The sequence below is a fragment of the Spea bombifrons genome, chromosome 11 (genome assembly GCF_027358695.1).
Source record: "Spea bombifrons isolate aSpeBom1 chromosome 11, aSpeBom1.2.pri, whole genome shotgun sequence".
NCBI lineage: Eukaryota > Metazoa > Chordata > Amphibia > Anura > Pelobatidae > Spea > Spea bombifrons.
In genome coordinates this window covers 6432-22890 of record NC_071097.1, presented here as the reverse complement: position 1 = coordinate 22890, position 16459 = coordinate 6432, and the positions used below count along the sequence as shown (strand labels likewise).

General features: G+C 49.2%; 1 protein-coding gene and 1 long non-coding RNA gene across 2 annotated transcripts; both read right to left on the bottom strand.

The window, feature by feature from the left end:
• Positions 1-4770: 4770 nt before the first annotated feature.
• On the bottom strand, positions 4771-16077 carry LOC128468614 (uncharacterized). Its single transcript, XR_008345879.1, has 3 exons — positions 15956-16077; positions 10989-11111; positions 4771-4983 (listed from the first exon to the last, which is right to left on the bottom strand). It is a non-coding gene; the product is annotated as an uncharacterized LOC128468614 (long non-coding RNA).
• On the bottom strand, positions 5362-5803 carry LOC128468613 (microtubule-associated tyrosine carboxypeptidase-like). Its single transcript, XM_053450363.1, has 2 exons — positions 5684-5803; positions 5362-5556 (listed from the first exon to the last, which is right to left on the bottom strand). Exons 1-2 carry the CDS (start codon positions 5789-5791, stop codon positions 5410-5412), a joined length of 255 nt encoding a protein of 84 aa, XP_053306338.1. The 5' UTR covers positions 5792-5803; the 3' UTR covers positions 5362-5409.
• Positions 16078-16459: the final 382 nt, after the last annotated feature.

Here is a 16459-nt window from a genome sequence, read left to right as displayed (position 1 = left end):
CATGCCTGCTTCTTCTGCTGCCCCAGTTTAACTTTCCTCTGCAGGACTACACTTCCCGGTAGGCAACGCGGTGATCACGTGACAGGATGTGCGTGACGGTTCCGGCTGCAGTCCTGGTTGGTGACGCGTACCCGGAGGAGAAGCGGGGGCTCCGGTAGCAGCATGAACCCAAGGCGAGACTTGTCGCCTCTCCCCCAAAACATCGTGCGGGCTCTGAATGACAAGATGTACGGAAAGCGGAAGGTGGCAGCCGGTCAGCGGCCAACTGAGGGGGGAACCTAAGTGAGGGGGGAACCTAAGTGAGGCTGAGCTGAGGGGGAGAGAGTGTGGAGGGGAAAGTATACTATAGCTTAGTGATGTCCGGATCATGAACGAATCGTTCATTTGATCCGGTTCTTTTTAGTGATCCGGATGAGTCGGTTCACTAGACTGAACGATTCGTTTGTAGCGGTTCAGTCTGTGAATCATCATGCAGCTGTAACCTGATCCTAGAGCTGTGAGTCATCTGCAGAGCACTCTGGGGTCAGGTTACAGCTCATTAATTCTCATAGGAACGATGACTCATAGAGTCAGAGAGTCGTTCAAAGAGTCGAATGATCCGAAGAGTCGAATGAACCGAAGAGTCGAATGAACCGAAGAGTCGAATGATTCGAATCTTACAGGGATCCGGATCTTACAAGGATCCGAATCTTACAGAGATTCGAATCATTCAGAGAATATTACTGATACCATACTTTTATAAATAAATACATTAATAATGTTCACACTGCCCCCAGGATTTAGATTCCCCTGAGTTTGCCCCCCTTTACCTATAACTGCACCTACAGTTAACTTTATTAAATTAATTAAATTAACCCTCAGTCATCAGCATAAAATTAACCCTTATACCCCATCAACCATAACTGCCCCTGAAATTAACCGTAAAGATCCCATTAACCATAACGGCCCCTGAAATTAACCCTAAAGACCCCATTAACCATAACGGCCCCTGAAATTAACCCTAAATACTCCATTAACCATAACTACCCCTAAATTAATTGCATGTACTCCAGATAAATTACCTAATAAATTGGTATGGTTGATGGGGTCTTTAGTGTTAATTTGGGGGCAGTTATGCTTAATGGGGTGTTTAAGGATAATTTGGGGGCAGTTATGCTTAACGGGGTGTTTAGGGTTAATTTAGGGGCAGTTATGCTTAATGGGGTGTTTAGGGTTAATTTGGGGCAGTTATGCTTAATGGGGTGTTAAGGGTTAATTTTAGGGCAGTCATGGTTGATGGGGTGTTTAGGGTTAATTTACTGGTGAGGGTTAATTTAATTAATTTAATAAAGTTAGCTTAAGGTGCAGTTGCAGGTAAAGGGGAATGTAAATCCTGGGGGCAGTGATTATTAATGTATTATTTATAACAGTATGGTGATATTCTCTTAATGATTAGAATGCCAATGAAGGCAGAGAGTCGTTCAAAGATCCGGATCTTACAATGATCCGGATCTTACAATGATCCGGATCTTACAGTGATCCGGATCACTGTAAGATTCGGATCCCTGTAAGATCCGAATCTTTGAACGATTCTCTGCCTTCATTGACATCACTGGAGGCAGGGGGGAGGATTCATAATAAAAGGGGCGGGGCCAATCGTTAGTGTGCCTGCACGGAGTTACTGGAAAACAGTAACTCCGTGCAGACACACTGAGTGATCCGAAGATCCGGATCATGAATCGGATCATTTCAGTGAACGAATCGAAATGATCCGATTCACTTTAATGATCCGAACTTCCCATCACTACTATAGCTGCCCCCCCCCGTGTCTCTGCCACCTATAGCTGCCCCCCCCCGTGTCTCTGCCACCTATAGCTGCCCCCCCGTGTCTCTGCCACCTATAGCTGCCCCCTGTTTGTCTCTGCCACCTATAGCCGCCCCCCTGTGTCTCTGCCACCTATAGCTGTCCCCCCCGTGTGTCTCTGCCACCTATAGCTGCCCCCCCGTGTGTCTGCCACCTATAGCTGCCCCTCCCTGTGTCTCTGTCACCTATAGCTGTCCCCCCTGTGTTTCTCTGCCACCTATAGCTGTCCCATGTGTCTCTCTGCCACCTATAGCTGTCCCATGTGTCTCTCTGCCACCTATAGCTGTACCCCTATGTCTCTCTCTCTGCCTCCTCTAGGTGTCTCTCTGCCTCCTCTAGGTGTCTCTCTGCCTCCTCTAGGTGTCTCTCTGCCTCCTCTAGGTGTCTCTCTCTCTCTGTGCCACCTGTAGCTGTACGTGTTATTCCACGCTTCCTCAACGCCTAGGATGATAGAGTAAAAAATGTTAGAAGAAATCAGCCTTGCAGGTAAAGCCAGTCAAAAAGCTGTCTGTATTGTTAAAGTTTTAGCGGGCCAGGCATAATAGGTACGTGGGAAACAACACAGTCAAGCTGTCTGGTGGTGTAACGGGTAGATGTGATACCTGTGGTGCTGTGGAGCACAGGTTCGATTCCTGCTAGAAACACCTTGCATGCTATCTAAAAATAAACAAACACCAAAATGTTATATTTTTACATTAATTATATTTACATCGGGGACAAAAAACTAGGTGCTCTGCCTCCTGGTTCTAAGTCCCATTCGTCCTGACCCACACTTTGTTCACACTCCACCGTTCATACTCAGTTCACACACCACCGTTCATACTCATACTTCTTTCACGCCACACCACAACCACAACCACTCGCCAGGACTCATGGAGATTAGAACCAGGGACCAACTTCATGGCAGGCAATGCATCTAGCACCGAGCCGCAAGAGCAGCGACCCAAACAAGCTCGTCTATGATAGATATCCTCATATCTGCCGCTCTAAAACCTAAAACGCACATACAGCCCCTATAGTGCTGTATACTGACACGGGGATCGAACCAGAAACCTTTCGGCTCGTAGGTTAGGCGCCTAACCTCTACACCACGAGATAGATAAACGGTGTTCTTCCCCATGGTTACTTAATGCCTGTTCCTGACTCACATATACGCAGCGGCAGGCATCATATATTTATGGGGAGAGAAAGCAGCCATCTCTCTGTTGGCCTAATGGGTAGCTGCGTGACTTGCCATGCGAAGCGCTGCTGGTTTGATCCTGGGTGACTCTCTAGTAAGCGTTATAGCGGCTGTGCGTACGTTTAATGAATTTACAAGATAACATACACTAAACAATTTTTTATGGAAAAGCTGTAACGCTCACAAGCCACCAAAGAGGTAGTTATGTGCCTCCAAGTGCTGAGGCGAGTGCACTCGAGTAGAGACTCCACGCAGGAGAGACATACAGTGCGGAAAAGGTCAGCCTCAGATTTGGTACAATGGGGTAAACTGCTCATAAGCCATAAACAAACGGTGAGGAGGGCCCTGTGCACAGGAGCTGACAATCTAGAAGGAGGTGAGGGGATATTTCACAAGAGTACAAATATTTGGGATGCACGAGTGTATGAGTAAATACCGATGACATAAAGATCACCGACCGCAGGCACAGAGCGAGGGGTGAGAGCCTCATCAGCTTACAGGTGGGACTGAAAGCCAAGAGAGGCCACGTAAGGGGGGAACAGAAGGGGCCCTAGAACTGAGCCTTGGGGCCCCTGACTGAAGGGGAGATCACAGAGAGGGGAGGAAAACCAGAAGAGAGCAGAGCCCCCAAAGAGCGCTTTAGGAAGAGCCGTCACAGCAGCGGGGAGAGTGCCATCCAGATACGAGCCACGTTTTAGAGACCACGCAGGATACACCCGACTGTGCCAGCTCTGTGGACAAAGCGCGTTCCCTGTCTCCGTTACTCTGCGGCCGCTCCAGCGCTCTCTTGTGCATCTGGTTACGGAGGGATGAATACAGCGAGAGGGAATGGTTTTGGCGTACCACACCCCCTCCGTGTGTCTCCCGCTATCAACCCAAAACGGGGTGACCAGCAGAGGAGGCAAACTGTTAGGGATATGAATGGGGGATTAATATTCTATCACATATGCAGATTGTGGGGCATTTCCACTTTATAGGAAAGTAGCCACAACATCAACACAAAGAGAGATTCTACGTTTTATCTCTGATCCGAAATTCTTTTAAATCACCCCAAAATCCAGCCGATAAATGACATCACGGCGGAAGGTAACGGAGAGAGAGTTTATTGTGAAAACGTGCATTTACCTTCTCAACATGAAAAGATCCCATAATCCAGGTTCGATTATTCATCGAGCATCGGCAAGAACTCGCTGGCTTATGAATCCAACTCATACCGACGTGCAGCACAAGCATGTTAAACATGTTAAATACCACGCACGGCATTGCTGTGGTTTCAGGATATCAGCTACCGTCCCATAAGCCGTCGTGCTATATATCCCAAAACGGGATGAAATCCCTCAAAATTCAGATGGAAATAGTGTGATCCAGCTGCTCCCTGTTGGGGTAAATCCAGGTTCGGAGGAAAAAACTATTCGCTAGGAAACAACGTAAAATATGAACAATATTTTACACACACTCACCTACAACATTGTGATGTCACTCACACAACTCCCTCATGTTGTCATCTTGATTTTGTTACAGGCACTCAGCATCTTCTTAAGGGTACCACTCACTGCCCTTCACTCACGCTTACTCCACACGATGACGCCAAATGATAAATCACAGTCACACCATTAAAGCTGACATGTAATTACAGAGTATGTCCACACGACGGCACCAAAGTACAGCAAATTCCAGTGTAATATTGTTAATGGAACCGTCGTGCGCACAAGTAACCAGCAGGGGTCAGCATTTTCACGACATAAAGTTACATATATATGATTTATTTAATGCCAGACAGAAATATGAACATTCTTTATGTGGAAATAAACAGTTTGGCTCCACTGTGTAAAAAGCAATGGTCACTAACGGAGTGAACAAGCCGTCAGGTTTGAAAAGATTTGCCGCTTTAGAACTTCTAGATGAGAATATTGGGACAGCAACAAACACCGAAGAAACCATTCAATGTATCAAAGTATTTCTGTAAAAAAACACACAAAAACAGGCAAAATCTCCACCCCTTTCTGAATTGGCCACAGGAACGTGCAGCAGGATCAGCACACGGAAATGCCCTGGGTGATCCACAGCAAACATGGGACTGGGCAGCCAGCCAAGCTGGGGCTTGGGACACGAGACGGCATCGGAAACAAGTCCTGCTGTGGTTGGACTTTACGCCAGTATCTGTCGTTGAATACTGCAGGGTGCGGGCCACGAGCCCCTTGAGATGAAGTTGGGGCCACTAAGCTAATTCACAGCTTATTGTAACTATTGTGGTGTGAGACGACGCGGTCAGCAGAGGAAGGATTCTTTGGTGTCCGTCCGAGTCCAAACTCGCAGTCCAAACTGTTTTGTAGTTGGCGCAGTGCAGGTAGCACAAGCATAGGCTGTTACTAGAGTTCTCTCCGACTCAGGCTGGGATCACTTGCTGCAGCCCCTCGTCACTCGGTCGGTTGGTCTCCATGATGTGTCGAAGCAGGTCCTGCCTGAAGAAGGGAATCTCAACGTTCTCCAAGGCGGCAAACTTCCTGAGACCTTCTACATCTTCGTACGACACCTAAAGTATGCGTATACTAAAGGACATGCGTGGAACACATTTCCATAATGAAGCCGAGCTCCTGCTCCGAGTTTCTTCTCACACACCGAGGAGCGAGGCCAGGCTTACTGAGCCCGAGAACGCTTACCTTTCCAAGAGCAGCCAAAAGGTGGAAATGAATGGTGCGCCCATGCCACAGGATGCACAAAATTCCATCCAGGAAAACCTGATCCTCCCGGAAGCAACCTGCAGGCATTTACAAAACGCACGTAACGGACTCATCTGCATAACATTCCGCATCGCTATACACTCCGAGACAGGAAACACAGCGTGAGAGAGACTGGCAGCCGAGCGCGGGGGAGACTGGCAGCCGAGTGCGGGGGAGACTGGTGAGACTGGCAGCCGAGCGTGAGGGAGACTGGCAGCCGAGCTTGAGGGAGACTGGCAGCCGAGCTTGAGGGAGACTGGCAGGCGAGCTTGAGGGAGACTTGGGAGACTGGCAGCCGAGCGTGGGGAGACTGGCAGCCGAGCGTGGGGAGACTGGCAGCCGAGCGTGGGGAGACTGGCAGCCGAGCGTGGGGAGACTGGCAGCCGAGCGTGGGGAGACTGGCAGCCGAGCGTGGGGAGACTGGCAGCCGAGCGTGGGGAGACTGGCAGCCGAGCGTGGGGAGACTGGCAGCCGACTATTGCAGACAGCAGAGGAGACAGACAAGCGGCAGTGGAGTGTGGGGAAACTGGTAGATGGCATCACAGAGCGGGGAGACATAAGAGGACACTTGCAAACGGCAGCGGAGTGTGGAGAGACTGGCAGACGGAGCGGAGTGTGAGGAGACTCTCAGAGGGTGGCGGAGTGTGGGGAGACTGCCAGTGGACGGCAGAGACGGGCAAATGACACCTGCTCGGTGGGATTTTATACTCACGCAGCAACGAAAGCCATCAAGAACGATAACAGTTCTGTCCCCAAAGGTGGTGGAAGCACGGAGTCCGACTCAAGGAGATCACACGATGCCAAATACTGATAACACAGAAATAATACACAATGCAATGGTTACACACATTAACACTTCCCTCTCTGGCAAACTACTTTGGAATTCATTTAATATGCATTCTCGTACCAAAAGGAAGAAGGAAAAAAACTCTGCAGGCTGCTGACTAACTATACATTAAAGTATACCACATACAGGGCAGGCTCCTTAATTGAACTATACATTTATAGTTAGGTTAGAGGTTTAAATGCAATTTAAGAAAGTTTTACCTCGCTGCCTAAGTGGTAGATAAATGGAACAGCCTCCCAGCGGCCATAGCTTGTAATAATATTTGGCATTCATTTTATTAGCAAAGCTGCTATGGCGTTGTCATTTCTTATCCTATAGCGCCCTCGTGTGGACATATTTTGATTGCACCCGTAGCTTGTGTCTAGGATGGCTTTTGTGACATTTAATGAGCAGCAATGTCCTGCATATGTTTATTTAGCCGTTATATTACCTCACAGACCCGACAAGCGAAAGAAATTGAATAAACCACATATATCACCTTGGAACACTCAGCTACGATCCGCCACATCAAAACAACCAGATCCTGTCAGCCATCTTGGAACACCATGTTCCCGTCGGCCATCTTGGAACACCCAGTTGCAGTGCGCCATCTTGGAATACCTATAGGTTATTTATAGGGTTAATTAGGTTATTAAGTGTTTGTGTATAGTATTATATCGCACATCTAACGTGTTTATAAAATTAAATAAAACACATAGGCCCCGGTGGATTAATATTAAAGCCCTTGTGTAGCAATGAGAATTTACTCCATAATTTTATATTTACTAATTTATATCGCGCTCAGTCTGTTCTGCTTTTTGTCCACAGGGTGGCAGCATATCCCACATACAGCCTGCAGTGCACATTTTTTGAGCTTTCCCTTGAATACTGCGTCTGATCTGTACCTCCAATGCTGTATTTCATATTCACTGACTTTATACCTGAAAATACACGGTGGAGGAAAAGAGAGATGCGTCACTGTGATGGAGGGGACAAAAGGACTGAGGGGGATTGCACATGTAGCCTAAACACTTAAAAGCCAGTCCTGGTGGCACCTGAAGCTGCCATTCTCCGGTAACCTGACCAGCAGTGACTGACTGTGTGTGACTGCGTGTGTTTGTATGACAATGTGATTTTGCAGAATCAATCGCAGTCCATGCAGTGTCAACGTAGGAGGAAAATGTCTGGTAGGACCCTCAGTAGAGGAACTGCTCCGGGATAAAAATCCTGCATAGGGCAGAAAGGTCAGGGTTAGGTTAAGGTGTTTGTGGATGCAGATGGGTGTCTGCTGCAGCTTTAGGCTTCATCCTTGATGGCAGCAGAGACTTGTAAGATGGCAACGGAGCCTGGGAGACAACAGCAGAGTCTGGGGACACTGACAGAAGGCGGCAGAGTGTAAGAAGACTGGCAGAAAGCGGTGAAGACAGACAAACGGCAGTGGAGTTTGGGGGAGACTGGCAGATGGTGGGGGATACTAGCAGATGGCAGCAGATACGTGCAAATGGCAATGCAGTCTGGGGATGCCGGCAGATGGCAGTAGAATCTGAAGAGACTGGCAAAAGGTAGTGGAGTGTGGGGAGACTGTCAGGCGGCAGCAGAGAGGGGCGAATGGCAATGGAGTCTGGGGAAACTGGAAGATGGCCTCAGAGTCCAGGGAAAAGGCAGTGGAGACTGGCAAATGGCAGCGGAGTGTGGGGAGGATGGCAGCAGAGTGTGGGGAGACTGGCTGACGGCAGCGGAGTGTGGGGAGACTGGCTGACGGCAGCAGAGTGTGGGGAGACTGACAGACGGCAGCGGAGTGTGGGGAGACTGGCAGACGGCAGCGGAGTCTAAGGATAAAAGCAGAAGGCAGCGGTTAATGGAAAACAGCAGTGGAGTCGGGCAGGTGGCAGCAGAGTTTTGGAAGACTGGCAAATGGCAGCAGAGTGTGGGGGGACTCTCAGAGTGCAGCGGAGATGGGCAAAGGCACCTGCTTAGTTTATCCAGGGATCTTCTACTCACACAGCAATGCACGCGATCAGGATCCATAACAGTTTTGTCTTTGGTCTAGCACGGTGTCTGGCTCGGGAAGACCACACGATAAAAAAGCTGATAACACAGAAAAAATACACAATGCAATGGTTACACACTGTAATTGGTTCACCAAGAGAACTGTAATAAGTCCCAGAGATCACCCACATGTATCCTCCTGTTGTCCCCGGAATAACTTCCAGCACCTTGGAACCCTGCTATGTGTACCCAATAAGTAGACACAACTACCTTGAACTGATTACAGCAGGAATGAACAGTTTATTGATGTAAAACATAGACTCATATAGCCACAGAACTTCATTAACATAAATTAACATTGATAAACAGGTACATGTAGACAACCCAACCTTTAATCCCCTTTAGCTGCTGAATCTCCCCCTGGCAGCAATCCTGTTAATGGGATTAGTTTACACAATGGAGTTCCTGACTGTGTAATCTGTGTATGGAAGCCAGGCTGGAGCCATCTCTGACTACCTTTGGGCCTTGTATGACAGCTCATTCTGTCACAAACACATTAACACTTGCCTCTCTGGGTTGACTTAAAAGGAAAACTTTAGGGCCCCACCAATGATAATGCACATCAAAATACTTTGAAAGAAATTTAAAATGTATTTTCTTACCCAAAGGAAGAAGAGAAAAAAGCTGTGCTTGCCTACTTATGAAACTATACATCACACAGGGTTGACTCAAAAATTGAACTATACACCCTACCAGGATGGCTCCTTAATTAAAATATACACTATAGAGGGCTGGCTCCCTGATTAAACTTTGTTTTAGACAGGGTTGGCTCACTAATTTAAATATACATCATACAGGGTACAATTTGTGCGAAAACAATAAAAAAATTCCTCTATAATTTTATATTTACTGATTTATATAACACTCAGTCGGTTCTACTTTTTGTCCACAGGGTGGCAGCATATCCCACATACAGCCTGCAGTGCCGACTTTCTGCAAGCAGGTGGCGCACATTTCTTTGAGCATTACCTCGAATACTGCGTCTGCGTGTGATTTTTCAGTTAATCTGTACCTCCAATGCTGTGCTCCAATTTTTCCTTGGGTTATTTATTTACATTATACCTGCAAATACATGGTGGAGGAAAAGATAGGTGGGTTACTGTGATGGAGGGGACAAAAGGACTGAGGGGGATGGTACAGGTAGCTTGAACACTTAAAAGCCAGTCCTGGTGACACCTGAAGCTGCCATTCTCTGGTGACCTGAACAGCAGTGACTGCGTGGATGCAAGACGATGTGATTTTGCAGAATCAATCACAGTCCATGCGGTGTCAGGGTAGCGGGAAAAGGGTCTGGTAGGACTCAGTGCAGGAATTCATTCGGGATGAGGCAGAAAGGTCAGGGTTAGGTTAAGGTGTATGTGGATGCAGAAGAGACTGGCAGACGGCAGCAGAGACTGGCAGACACCGAGCAGCAGCAGACTCTGGGGAGACTGGCACAAGGCAGCAGAGTCTAGGGAGACTGGCAGATGGTAGGGGACTATAAAGAGACCAGCAGAACTTAGTGGAGTGTAGGGAGACTGTGAGACGGTAGCGGAGAAAGGCCGATGGCACTAGAGTCTGAAAAGACTGGCAAAAGGCAGCAGAGCGTAGGGGGCTGTCAAAAGGCAGCGACTCCTGGGAAACTGTCAGGCGTCAGCGGAGACAAGCAAATGGCAGAGAAGTCTAGGGAGACGGCAGCAGAGACTGAGAGATGGCAACAGAGACTGGGGGGGAGAATGGGAGATGGCAGTGGAGAGTGGGAGATGGCAGCGGAGAGTGGGAGATGGCAGCAGAGAGTGGGAGATGGCAGCAGAGAGTGGGAGATGGCAGCAGAGAGTGGGAGATGGCAGCAGAGAGTGGGGGAGACTAGGAGAGGGCAGCAGAGACTAGGAGGAGACTGGGAGATGGCAGCAGAGACTGGGAGATGGCAGCAGAGACTGGGGGGGAGACTAGGAGATGGCAGCAGAGACTAGGGGGGACTGGGAAATGGCAGCAGAGACTGGGAGATGGCAGCAGAGACTGGGAGATGGCAGCAGAGACTGGGGGGAGACTAGGAGATGGCAGCAGAGACTAGGGGGACACAGAGAAGGCAGCAGAGACTAGGGGGGGACTGGGAGATGGCAGCAGAGACTGGGAGATGGCAGCGGAGACTAGGGGGAGACTGGGAGATGGCAGCAGAGACGAGGGGGAGACTGGGAAATGGCAGCAGAGACCGGGGGGAGACTGGGAGATGGCAGCAGAGACTGGGAGATGGCAGCAGAGACTGGGAGTTGGCAGCAGAGACTGGGAGATGGCAGCAGAGACAGCAGAGCATGAGAGTAGATAAATAGCTCTTAGTTTACAAGACCCCAGGAAAGCAAACATGCCATGTCTGCCCAATAAAGAGCTCACCTGCTTAGTTTATACAGGAATTGTCTAGTTGCGCAGCAACGCACGCGATCAGGAGCGATAAAAGTTCTGTCTCCCATGGTCTAGCACGGTGTCTGGATCAGGGAGTCCCCACAATGACAAAGGCTGATAACACAGAAATAATACACAATGCAATGGTTACACACATTAACACTTCCTTCTCTGGCAAACTACTTTGGAATCAATTTAATATGCATTCTTGTACCAAAAGGAAGAAGGAAAAAAACTCTGCAGGCTGCTGACTAACTATACATTTATAGTTATGTTAGAGGTTTAAATGCAATTTAAGAAAGTTTTACCTCACTGCCTAAGTGGTAGATAAATGGAACAGCCTCCCAGCGGCCATAGCTTGTAATAATATCCGGCATTCATTTTATTAGTAAAGCTGCTATGGCGTTGTCATTTCTTATCCTATAGCGCCCTCGTGTGGACATAGTTTGTAATAATATTTGGCATTCATTTTATCAGTAAAGCTGCTATGGCATTGTCATTTGTTATGCTATGGCGCCCTCGTGTGGACATATTGTGATTGCACCCTGTTTTGAAAGCGCTGCTGCACAGGGTGTAGATTTAGTGTAGCTTGTGTCTCGATGGATGGCTTTTGTGACATTTAATGAGCAGCAATGTTCTGCATATGTTTATTTAGCTGCTATATTATTACCTCACAGACTCGACAAGCAAAAGAAAAGGAATAAACCACATATATCACCTTGGAACACTCAGCTACGATCCGCCACGTCAAAACAACCAGATCCTGTCAGCCATCCTGGAACACCTAGTTGCGATCTGCCATCTTGGAACACCCTGATCCCGTCGGCCATCTTGGAATACCCTGTTGCGATCCGCCATCTTGGAACACCGAGATCCCGTCGGCCATCTTGGAACACCGAGATCCCGTCGGCCATCTTGGAACACCTAGTTACGATCCGCCATCTTTGAACACCTTTATCCCGTCGGCCATCTTAGAACACCCTTACCCCGTCGGCCATCTTGGATCACCTAGTTGCGATCGGCCATCTTAGAACACCCTGATCCCGTCGGCCATCTTGGAACACCTATAGATTATTTATAGCGCTAATTAGGTTATTAGGTGTTTGTATATTTTATTACTTTGCACATACAATTTGTTTAGAAAATTAAATAAAACACATAGGCCCCAGTGAATTCATATTAAAGCCTTTGTGCAACAGTAATTTGTGTGAAAAAAAATTCATCTATAATTTTATATTTATTGATTTATAGGCTTAGGGGGTTAGGTGGTTAGGGATGGGTGTTGGTTAGGGTGGCTCCTTAACTGAACTATACATTTATAGTTAGGTTAGAGGTTTAAATGCAATTTAAGAAAGTTTTACCTCACTCCCTGAGTGGTAGATATATGGAACAGCCTCCCAGCGGCCATAGCTTGCAATAATATTTGGCATTCATTTTATTAGTAAAGCTGCTATGGCGTTGTCATTTCTTATCCGATAGCGCCCTCGTGTGGACATATTATTACAAACTATTTAGCATTCCTTTTATTAGTAAAGTTGCTATGGCATTGTCATTTCTTATCCTATAGTGCCCTCGTGTGGACATATTGTGATTGCACCCCGTAGCTTGTGTCTCGATAGATGGCTTTTGTGACATTTAATGACCAGCAATGTCCTGCATATGTTTATTTAGCTGTTATATTATTACCTCACAGACCCGACAAGCGAAAGAAATTGAATAAACCACATATATCACCTTGGAACACTCAGCTACGATCCACCACATGAAAACAACCAGATCCTGTCAGACATCTTGGAACACCTAGTTGCAATACGACATCTTGGAACACCCGGATGCCGTCGGCCATCTTGGAACACCTGAATGCTGTCGGCCATCTTGGAACACCCTGATGCCGTCGGCCATCTTGGAACACCCTGATGCCGTCGGCCATCTTGGAACACCCTGATGCCGTCGGCCATCTTGGAACACCCTGATGCCGTCGGCCATCTTGGAACACCCTGATGCCGTCGGCCATCTTGGAACACCCAGTTTCTGTCGGTCATCCTGTAACATCCTGTTGCTCGCACATCTAACGTGTTTATAAAATTAAATAAAACACATAGGCCCCGGTGGATTAATATTAAAGCCCTTGTGTAGCAATGAGAATTTCCTCCATAATTTTATATTTACTAATTTATATCGCGCTCAGTCTGTTCTGCTTTTTGTCCACAGGGTGACAGCATATCCCCACATACAGCCTGCGGTGCTTAATCTGTACCTCCAATGCTGTGTTTCCTTGGGTTATTTATTTACGTTATACCTGCAAATACATGGTAGAGGAAAAGAGATTTGGGTCACTGTGATGGAGGGGACAAAAGGACTGAGGGGGGTGGCACAGGTAGCTTGAACACTTAAAAGCCAGTCCTGGTGACACCGGAAGCTGCCATTCTCTGGTGACCTGAACAGCAGTGACTGCGTGCATGCATGACGATGTGATTTTGCAGAATCAATAACAGTCCATGCGGTGTCAGGGTAGCGGGAAAAGGGTCTGGTAGGACTAAGGTGTATGTGGTTAGGTTAAGGTGTATGTGGATGCAGAAGAGACTGGCAGACAGCAGCAGAGACTGGCAGACAGCAGAGCAGCAGCAGAGTCTGGGGAGACTGGCACAAGGCAGCAGAGTCTGGGGAGACTGGCAGATGGTAGGGGACTATAAAGAGACCAGCAGAACTTAGTGGAGTGTAGGGAGACTGTGAGACGGTAGCGGAGAAAGGCCGATGGCACTAGAATCTGAAAAGACTGGCAAAAGGCAGCAGAGCGTAGAGGGCTGTCAAACGGCAGCGACTCCTGGGAAACTGTCAGGCGTCAGCGGAGACAAGCAAATGGCAGAGAAGTCTAGGGAGACGGCAGCAGAGACTGAGAGATGGCAACAGAGACTGGGGGGAGAATGGGAGATGGCAGCAGAGAGTGGGAGATGGCAGCAGAGAGTGGGGGGAGACTAGAAGATGGCAGTAGAGACTAGGGGGAGACAAAGACGGCAGCAGAGACTGGGAGATGGCAGCAGAGACTAGGGGGAGACTGAGAGATGGCAGCAGAGACTAGGGGGGGGCTGGGAGATGGCAGCAGAGACTAGGAGGGGACTGGGAGATGGCAGCAGAGACTAGGAGGAGACTGGGAGATGGCAGCAGAGACTAGGAGATGGCAGCAGAGACTGGGAGATGGCAGCAGAGACTGGGGGGGCTAGGAGATGGCAACAGAGACTAGGGGGACACAGAGATGGCAGCAGGCAGCAGAGCGTAGGGGGCTGTCAAACGGCAGCGACTCCTGGGAAACTGTCAGGCGTCAGCGGAGACAAGCAAATGGCAGAGAAGTCTAGGGAGACAGCAGCAGAGGCTGGGCGGAGAGTGGGAGATGGCAGCGGAGAGTGGGAGATGGCAGCGGAGAGTGGGAGATGGCAGCGGAGAGTGGGGGGAGACTAGAAGATGGCAGCAGAGACTAGGGGGACACAGAGATGGCAGCAGGCAGCAGAGTGTAGGGGGCTATCAAACGGCAGCGACTCCTGGGAAACTGTCAGGCGTCAGGGGGGAGACAGAGACGGCAGCAGAGACTGGGAGATGGCAGCAGAGACTAGGGGGAGACTGAGAGATGGCAGCAGAGACTAGGAGGAGACTGGGAGCAGAGACTGGGAGATGGTAGCAGAGACTGGGAGATGACAGCAGAGACTGGGGGGGAGACTAGGAGATGGCAGCAGAGACTAGGGGGGGACTGTGAGATGGCAGCAGAGACTGGGAGATGTCAGCAGGGACTTGGGGGAGACTGAGAGATGGCAGCAGAGACTAAGGGGGACTGGGAGATGGCAGCAGAGACTAGGGGGACACAGAGATGGCAGCAGAGACTAGGGGGAGACTGTGAGATGGCAGCAGAGACTGGGAGATGGCAGCAGAGACTAGGGGGAGACTGGGAGATGGCAGCAGAGACTAGGGGGAGACTGGGAGATGTCAGCAGGGACTAGGGGGAGACTAGGGGGAGACTGTGAGATGGCAGCAGAGACTGGGAGATGGCAGCAGAGACTAGAGGGAGACTTGGAGATGGCAGCAGAGACTGGGAGATGGCAGCAGAGACTGGGAGATGGCAGCAGAGACTAGGGGGAGACTGGGAGATGTCAGCAGGGACTAGGGGGAGACTGGGAGATGTCAGCAGGGACTAGGGGGAGACTAGGGGGAGACTGTGAGATGGCAGCAGAGACTGGGAGATGGCAGCAGAGACTAGGGGGAGACTGGGAGATGGCAGCAGAGACTAGGGGGAGACTGGGAGATGTCAGCAGAGACCGGGGGGAGACTGGGAGATGGCAGCAGAGACTAGGGGGGGACTGAGAGATGGCAGCAGAGACTGGGAGATGGCAGCAGAGACTGGGGGGGAGACTAGGAGATGGCAGCAGAGACTAGGGGGACACAGAGATGGCAGCAGAGACTAGGGGGAGACTGTGAGATGGCAGCAGAGACTGAGAGATGGAAACAGAGACTAGGGGGAGACTGGGAGATGGCAGCAGAGAGTCGGGGGAGACTAGAAGATGGCAGCAGAGAGAAGGGGGAGACAGAGACGGCAGCAGAGACTGGGAGATGGCAGCAGAGACTAGGGGGAGACTGAGAGATGGCAGCAGAGACTAGGGGGACTGGGAGATGGCAGCAGAGACTAGGGGGGACTGGGAGATGGCAGCAGAGACTGGGAGATGGCAGCAGAGACTGGGGGGAGACTAGGAGATGGCAGCAGAGACTAGGGGGACACAGAGATGGCAGCAGAGACTAGGGGGAGACTGTGAGATGGCAGCAGAGACTGAGAGATGGCAACAGAGACTGGGAGATGGCAGCAGAGACTGGGAGATGGCAGCAGAGACAGCAGAGCATGACAGTAGAGAAATAGCTCTTAGTTTACAAGACCCCGGGAAAGCAAACATGCCATGTCTGCCCAATAAAGAGCTCACCTGCTTAGTTTATCCAGGAATTTTCTAGTTACGCAGCAACGCACACGACCAGGATCCATAACAGTTCTGTCTCCAATGGTCCAGCACGCTGTCTGGATCAGGGAGTCCCCAGGATGACAAAGGCTGATAACACAGAAATAATACACAATGCAATGGTTAAACACATTAACACTTCCCTCTCTGGGTTATTTTTTAAAGGAGCAGTTTAGGGCCCCACCAATGATAATGCACATCAAAGTACTTTGGAAGTAATTTAATATGCATTCTCATTCCCAATGAATGACGGGAAAAAGGCCGTGCTTGCCTACTGACTAAACTATTCATAATACAGGGTTAGCGCACTAATTGAAATATACATCATACAGGGCTGGCTCGGTAATCGAACTATACCTAACATAAGTAGGGTCACAATTACTAATCCGCCGGGGTACATAAGTCCTTTTGCAGCAGTAATTTGTGGGAAAACAATGAGAATTTCCTCTATATTTTTTATATATTGATTTC

Bases quoted from the DNA above. Each gene is read 5' to 3' on its own strand.
- LOC128468613 (XM_053450363.1), bottom strand. From the start codon at position 5,791: ATGCCTGCAGGTTGCTTCCGGGAGGATCAGGTTTTCCTGGATGGAATT. The intron at 5,557-5,683 runs GTAAGCGTTCTC...CGCATACTTTAG, and splicing joins TTTTGGCTGCTCTTGGAAAG to GTGTCGTACGAAGATGTAGA.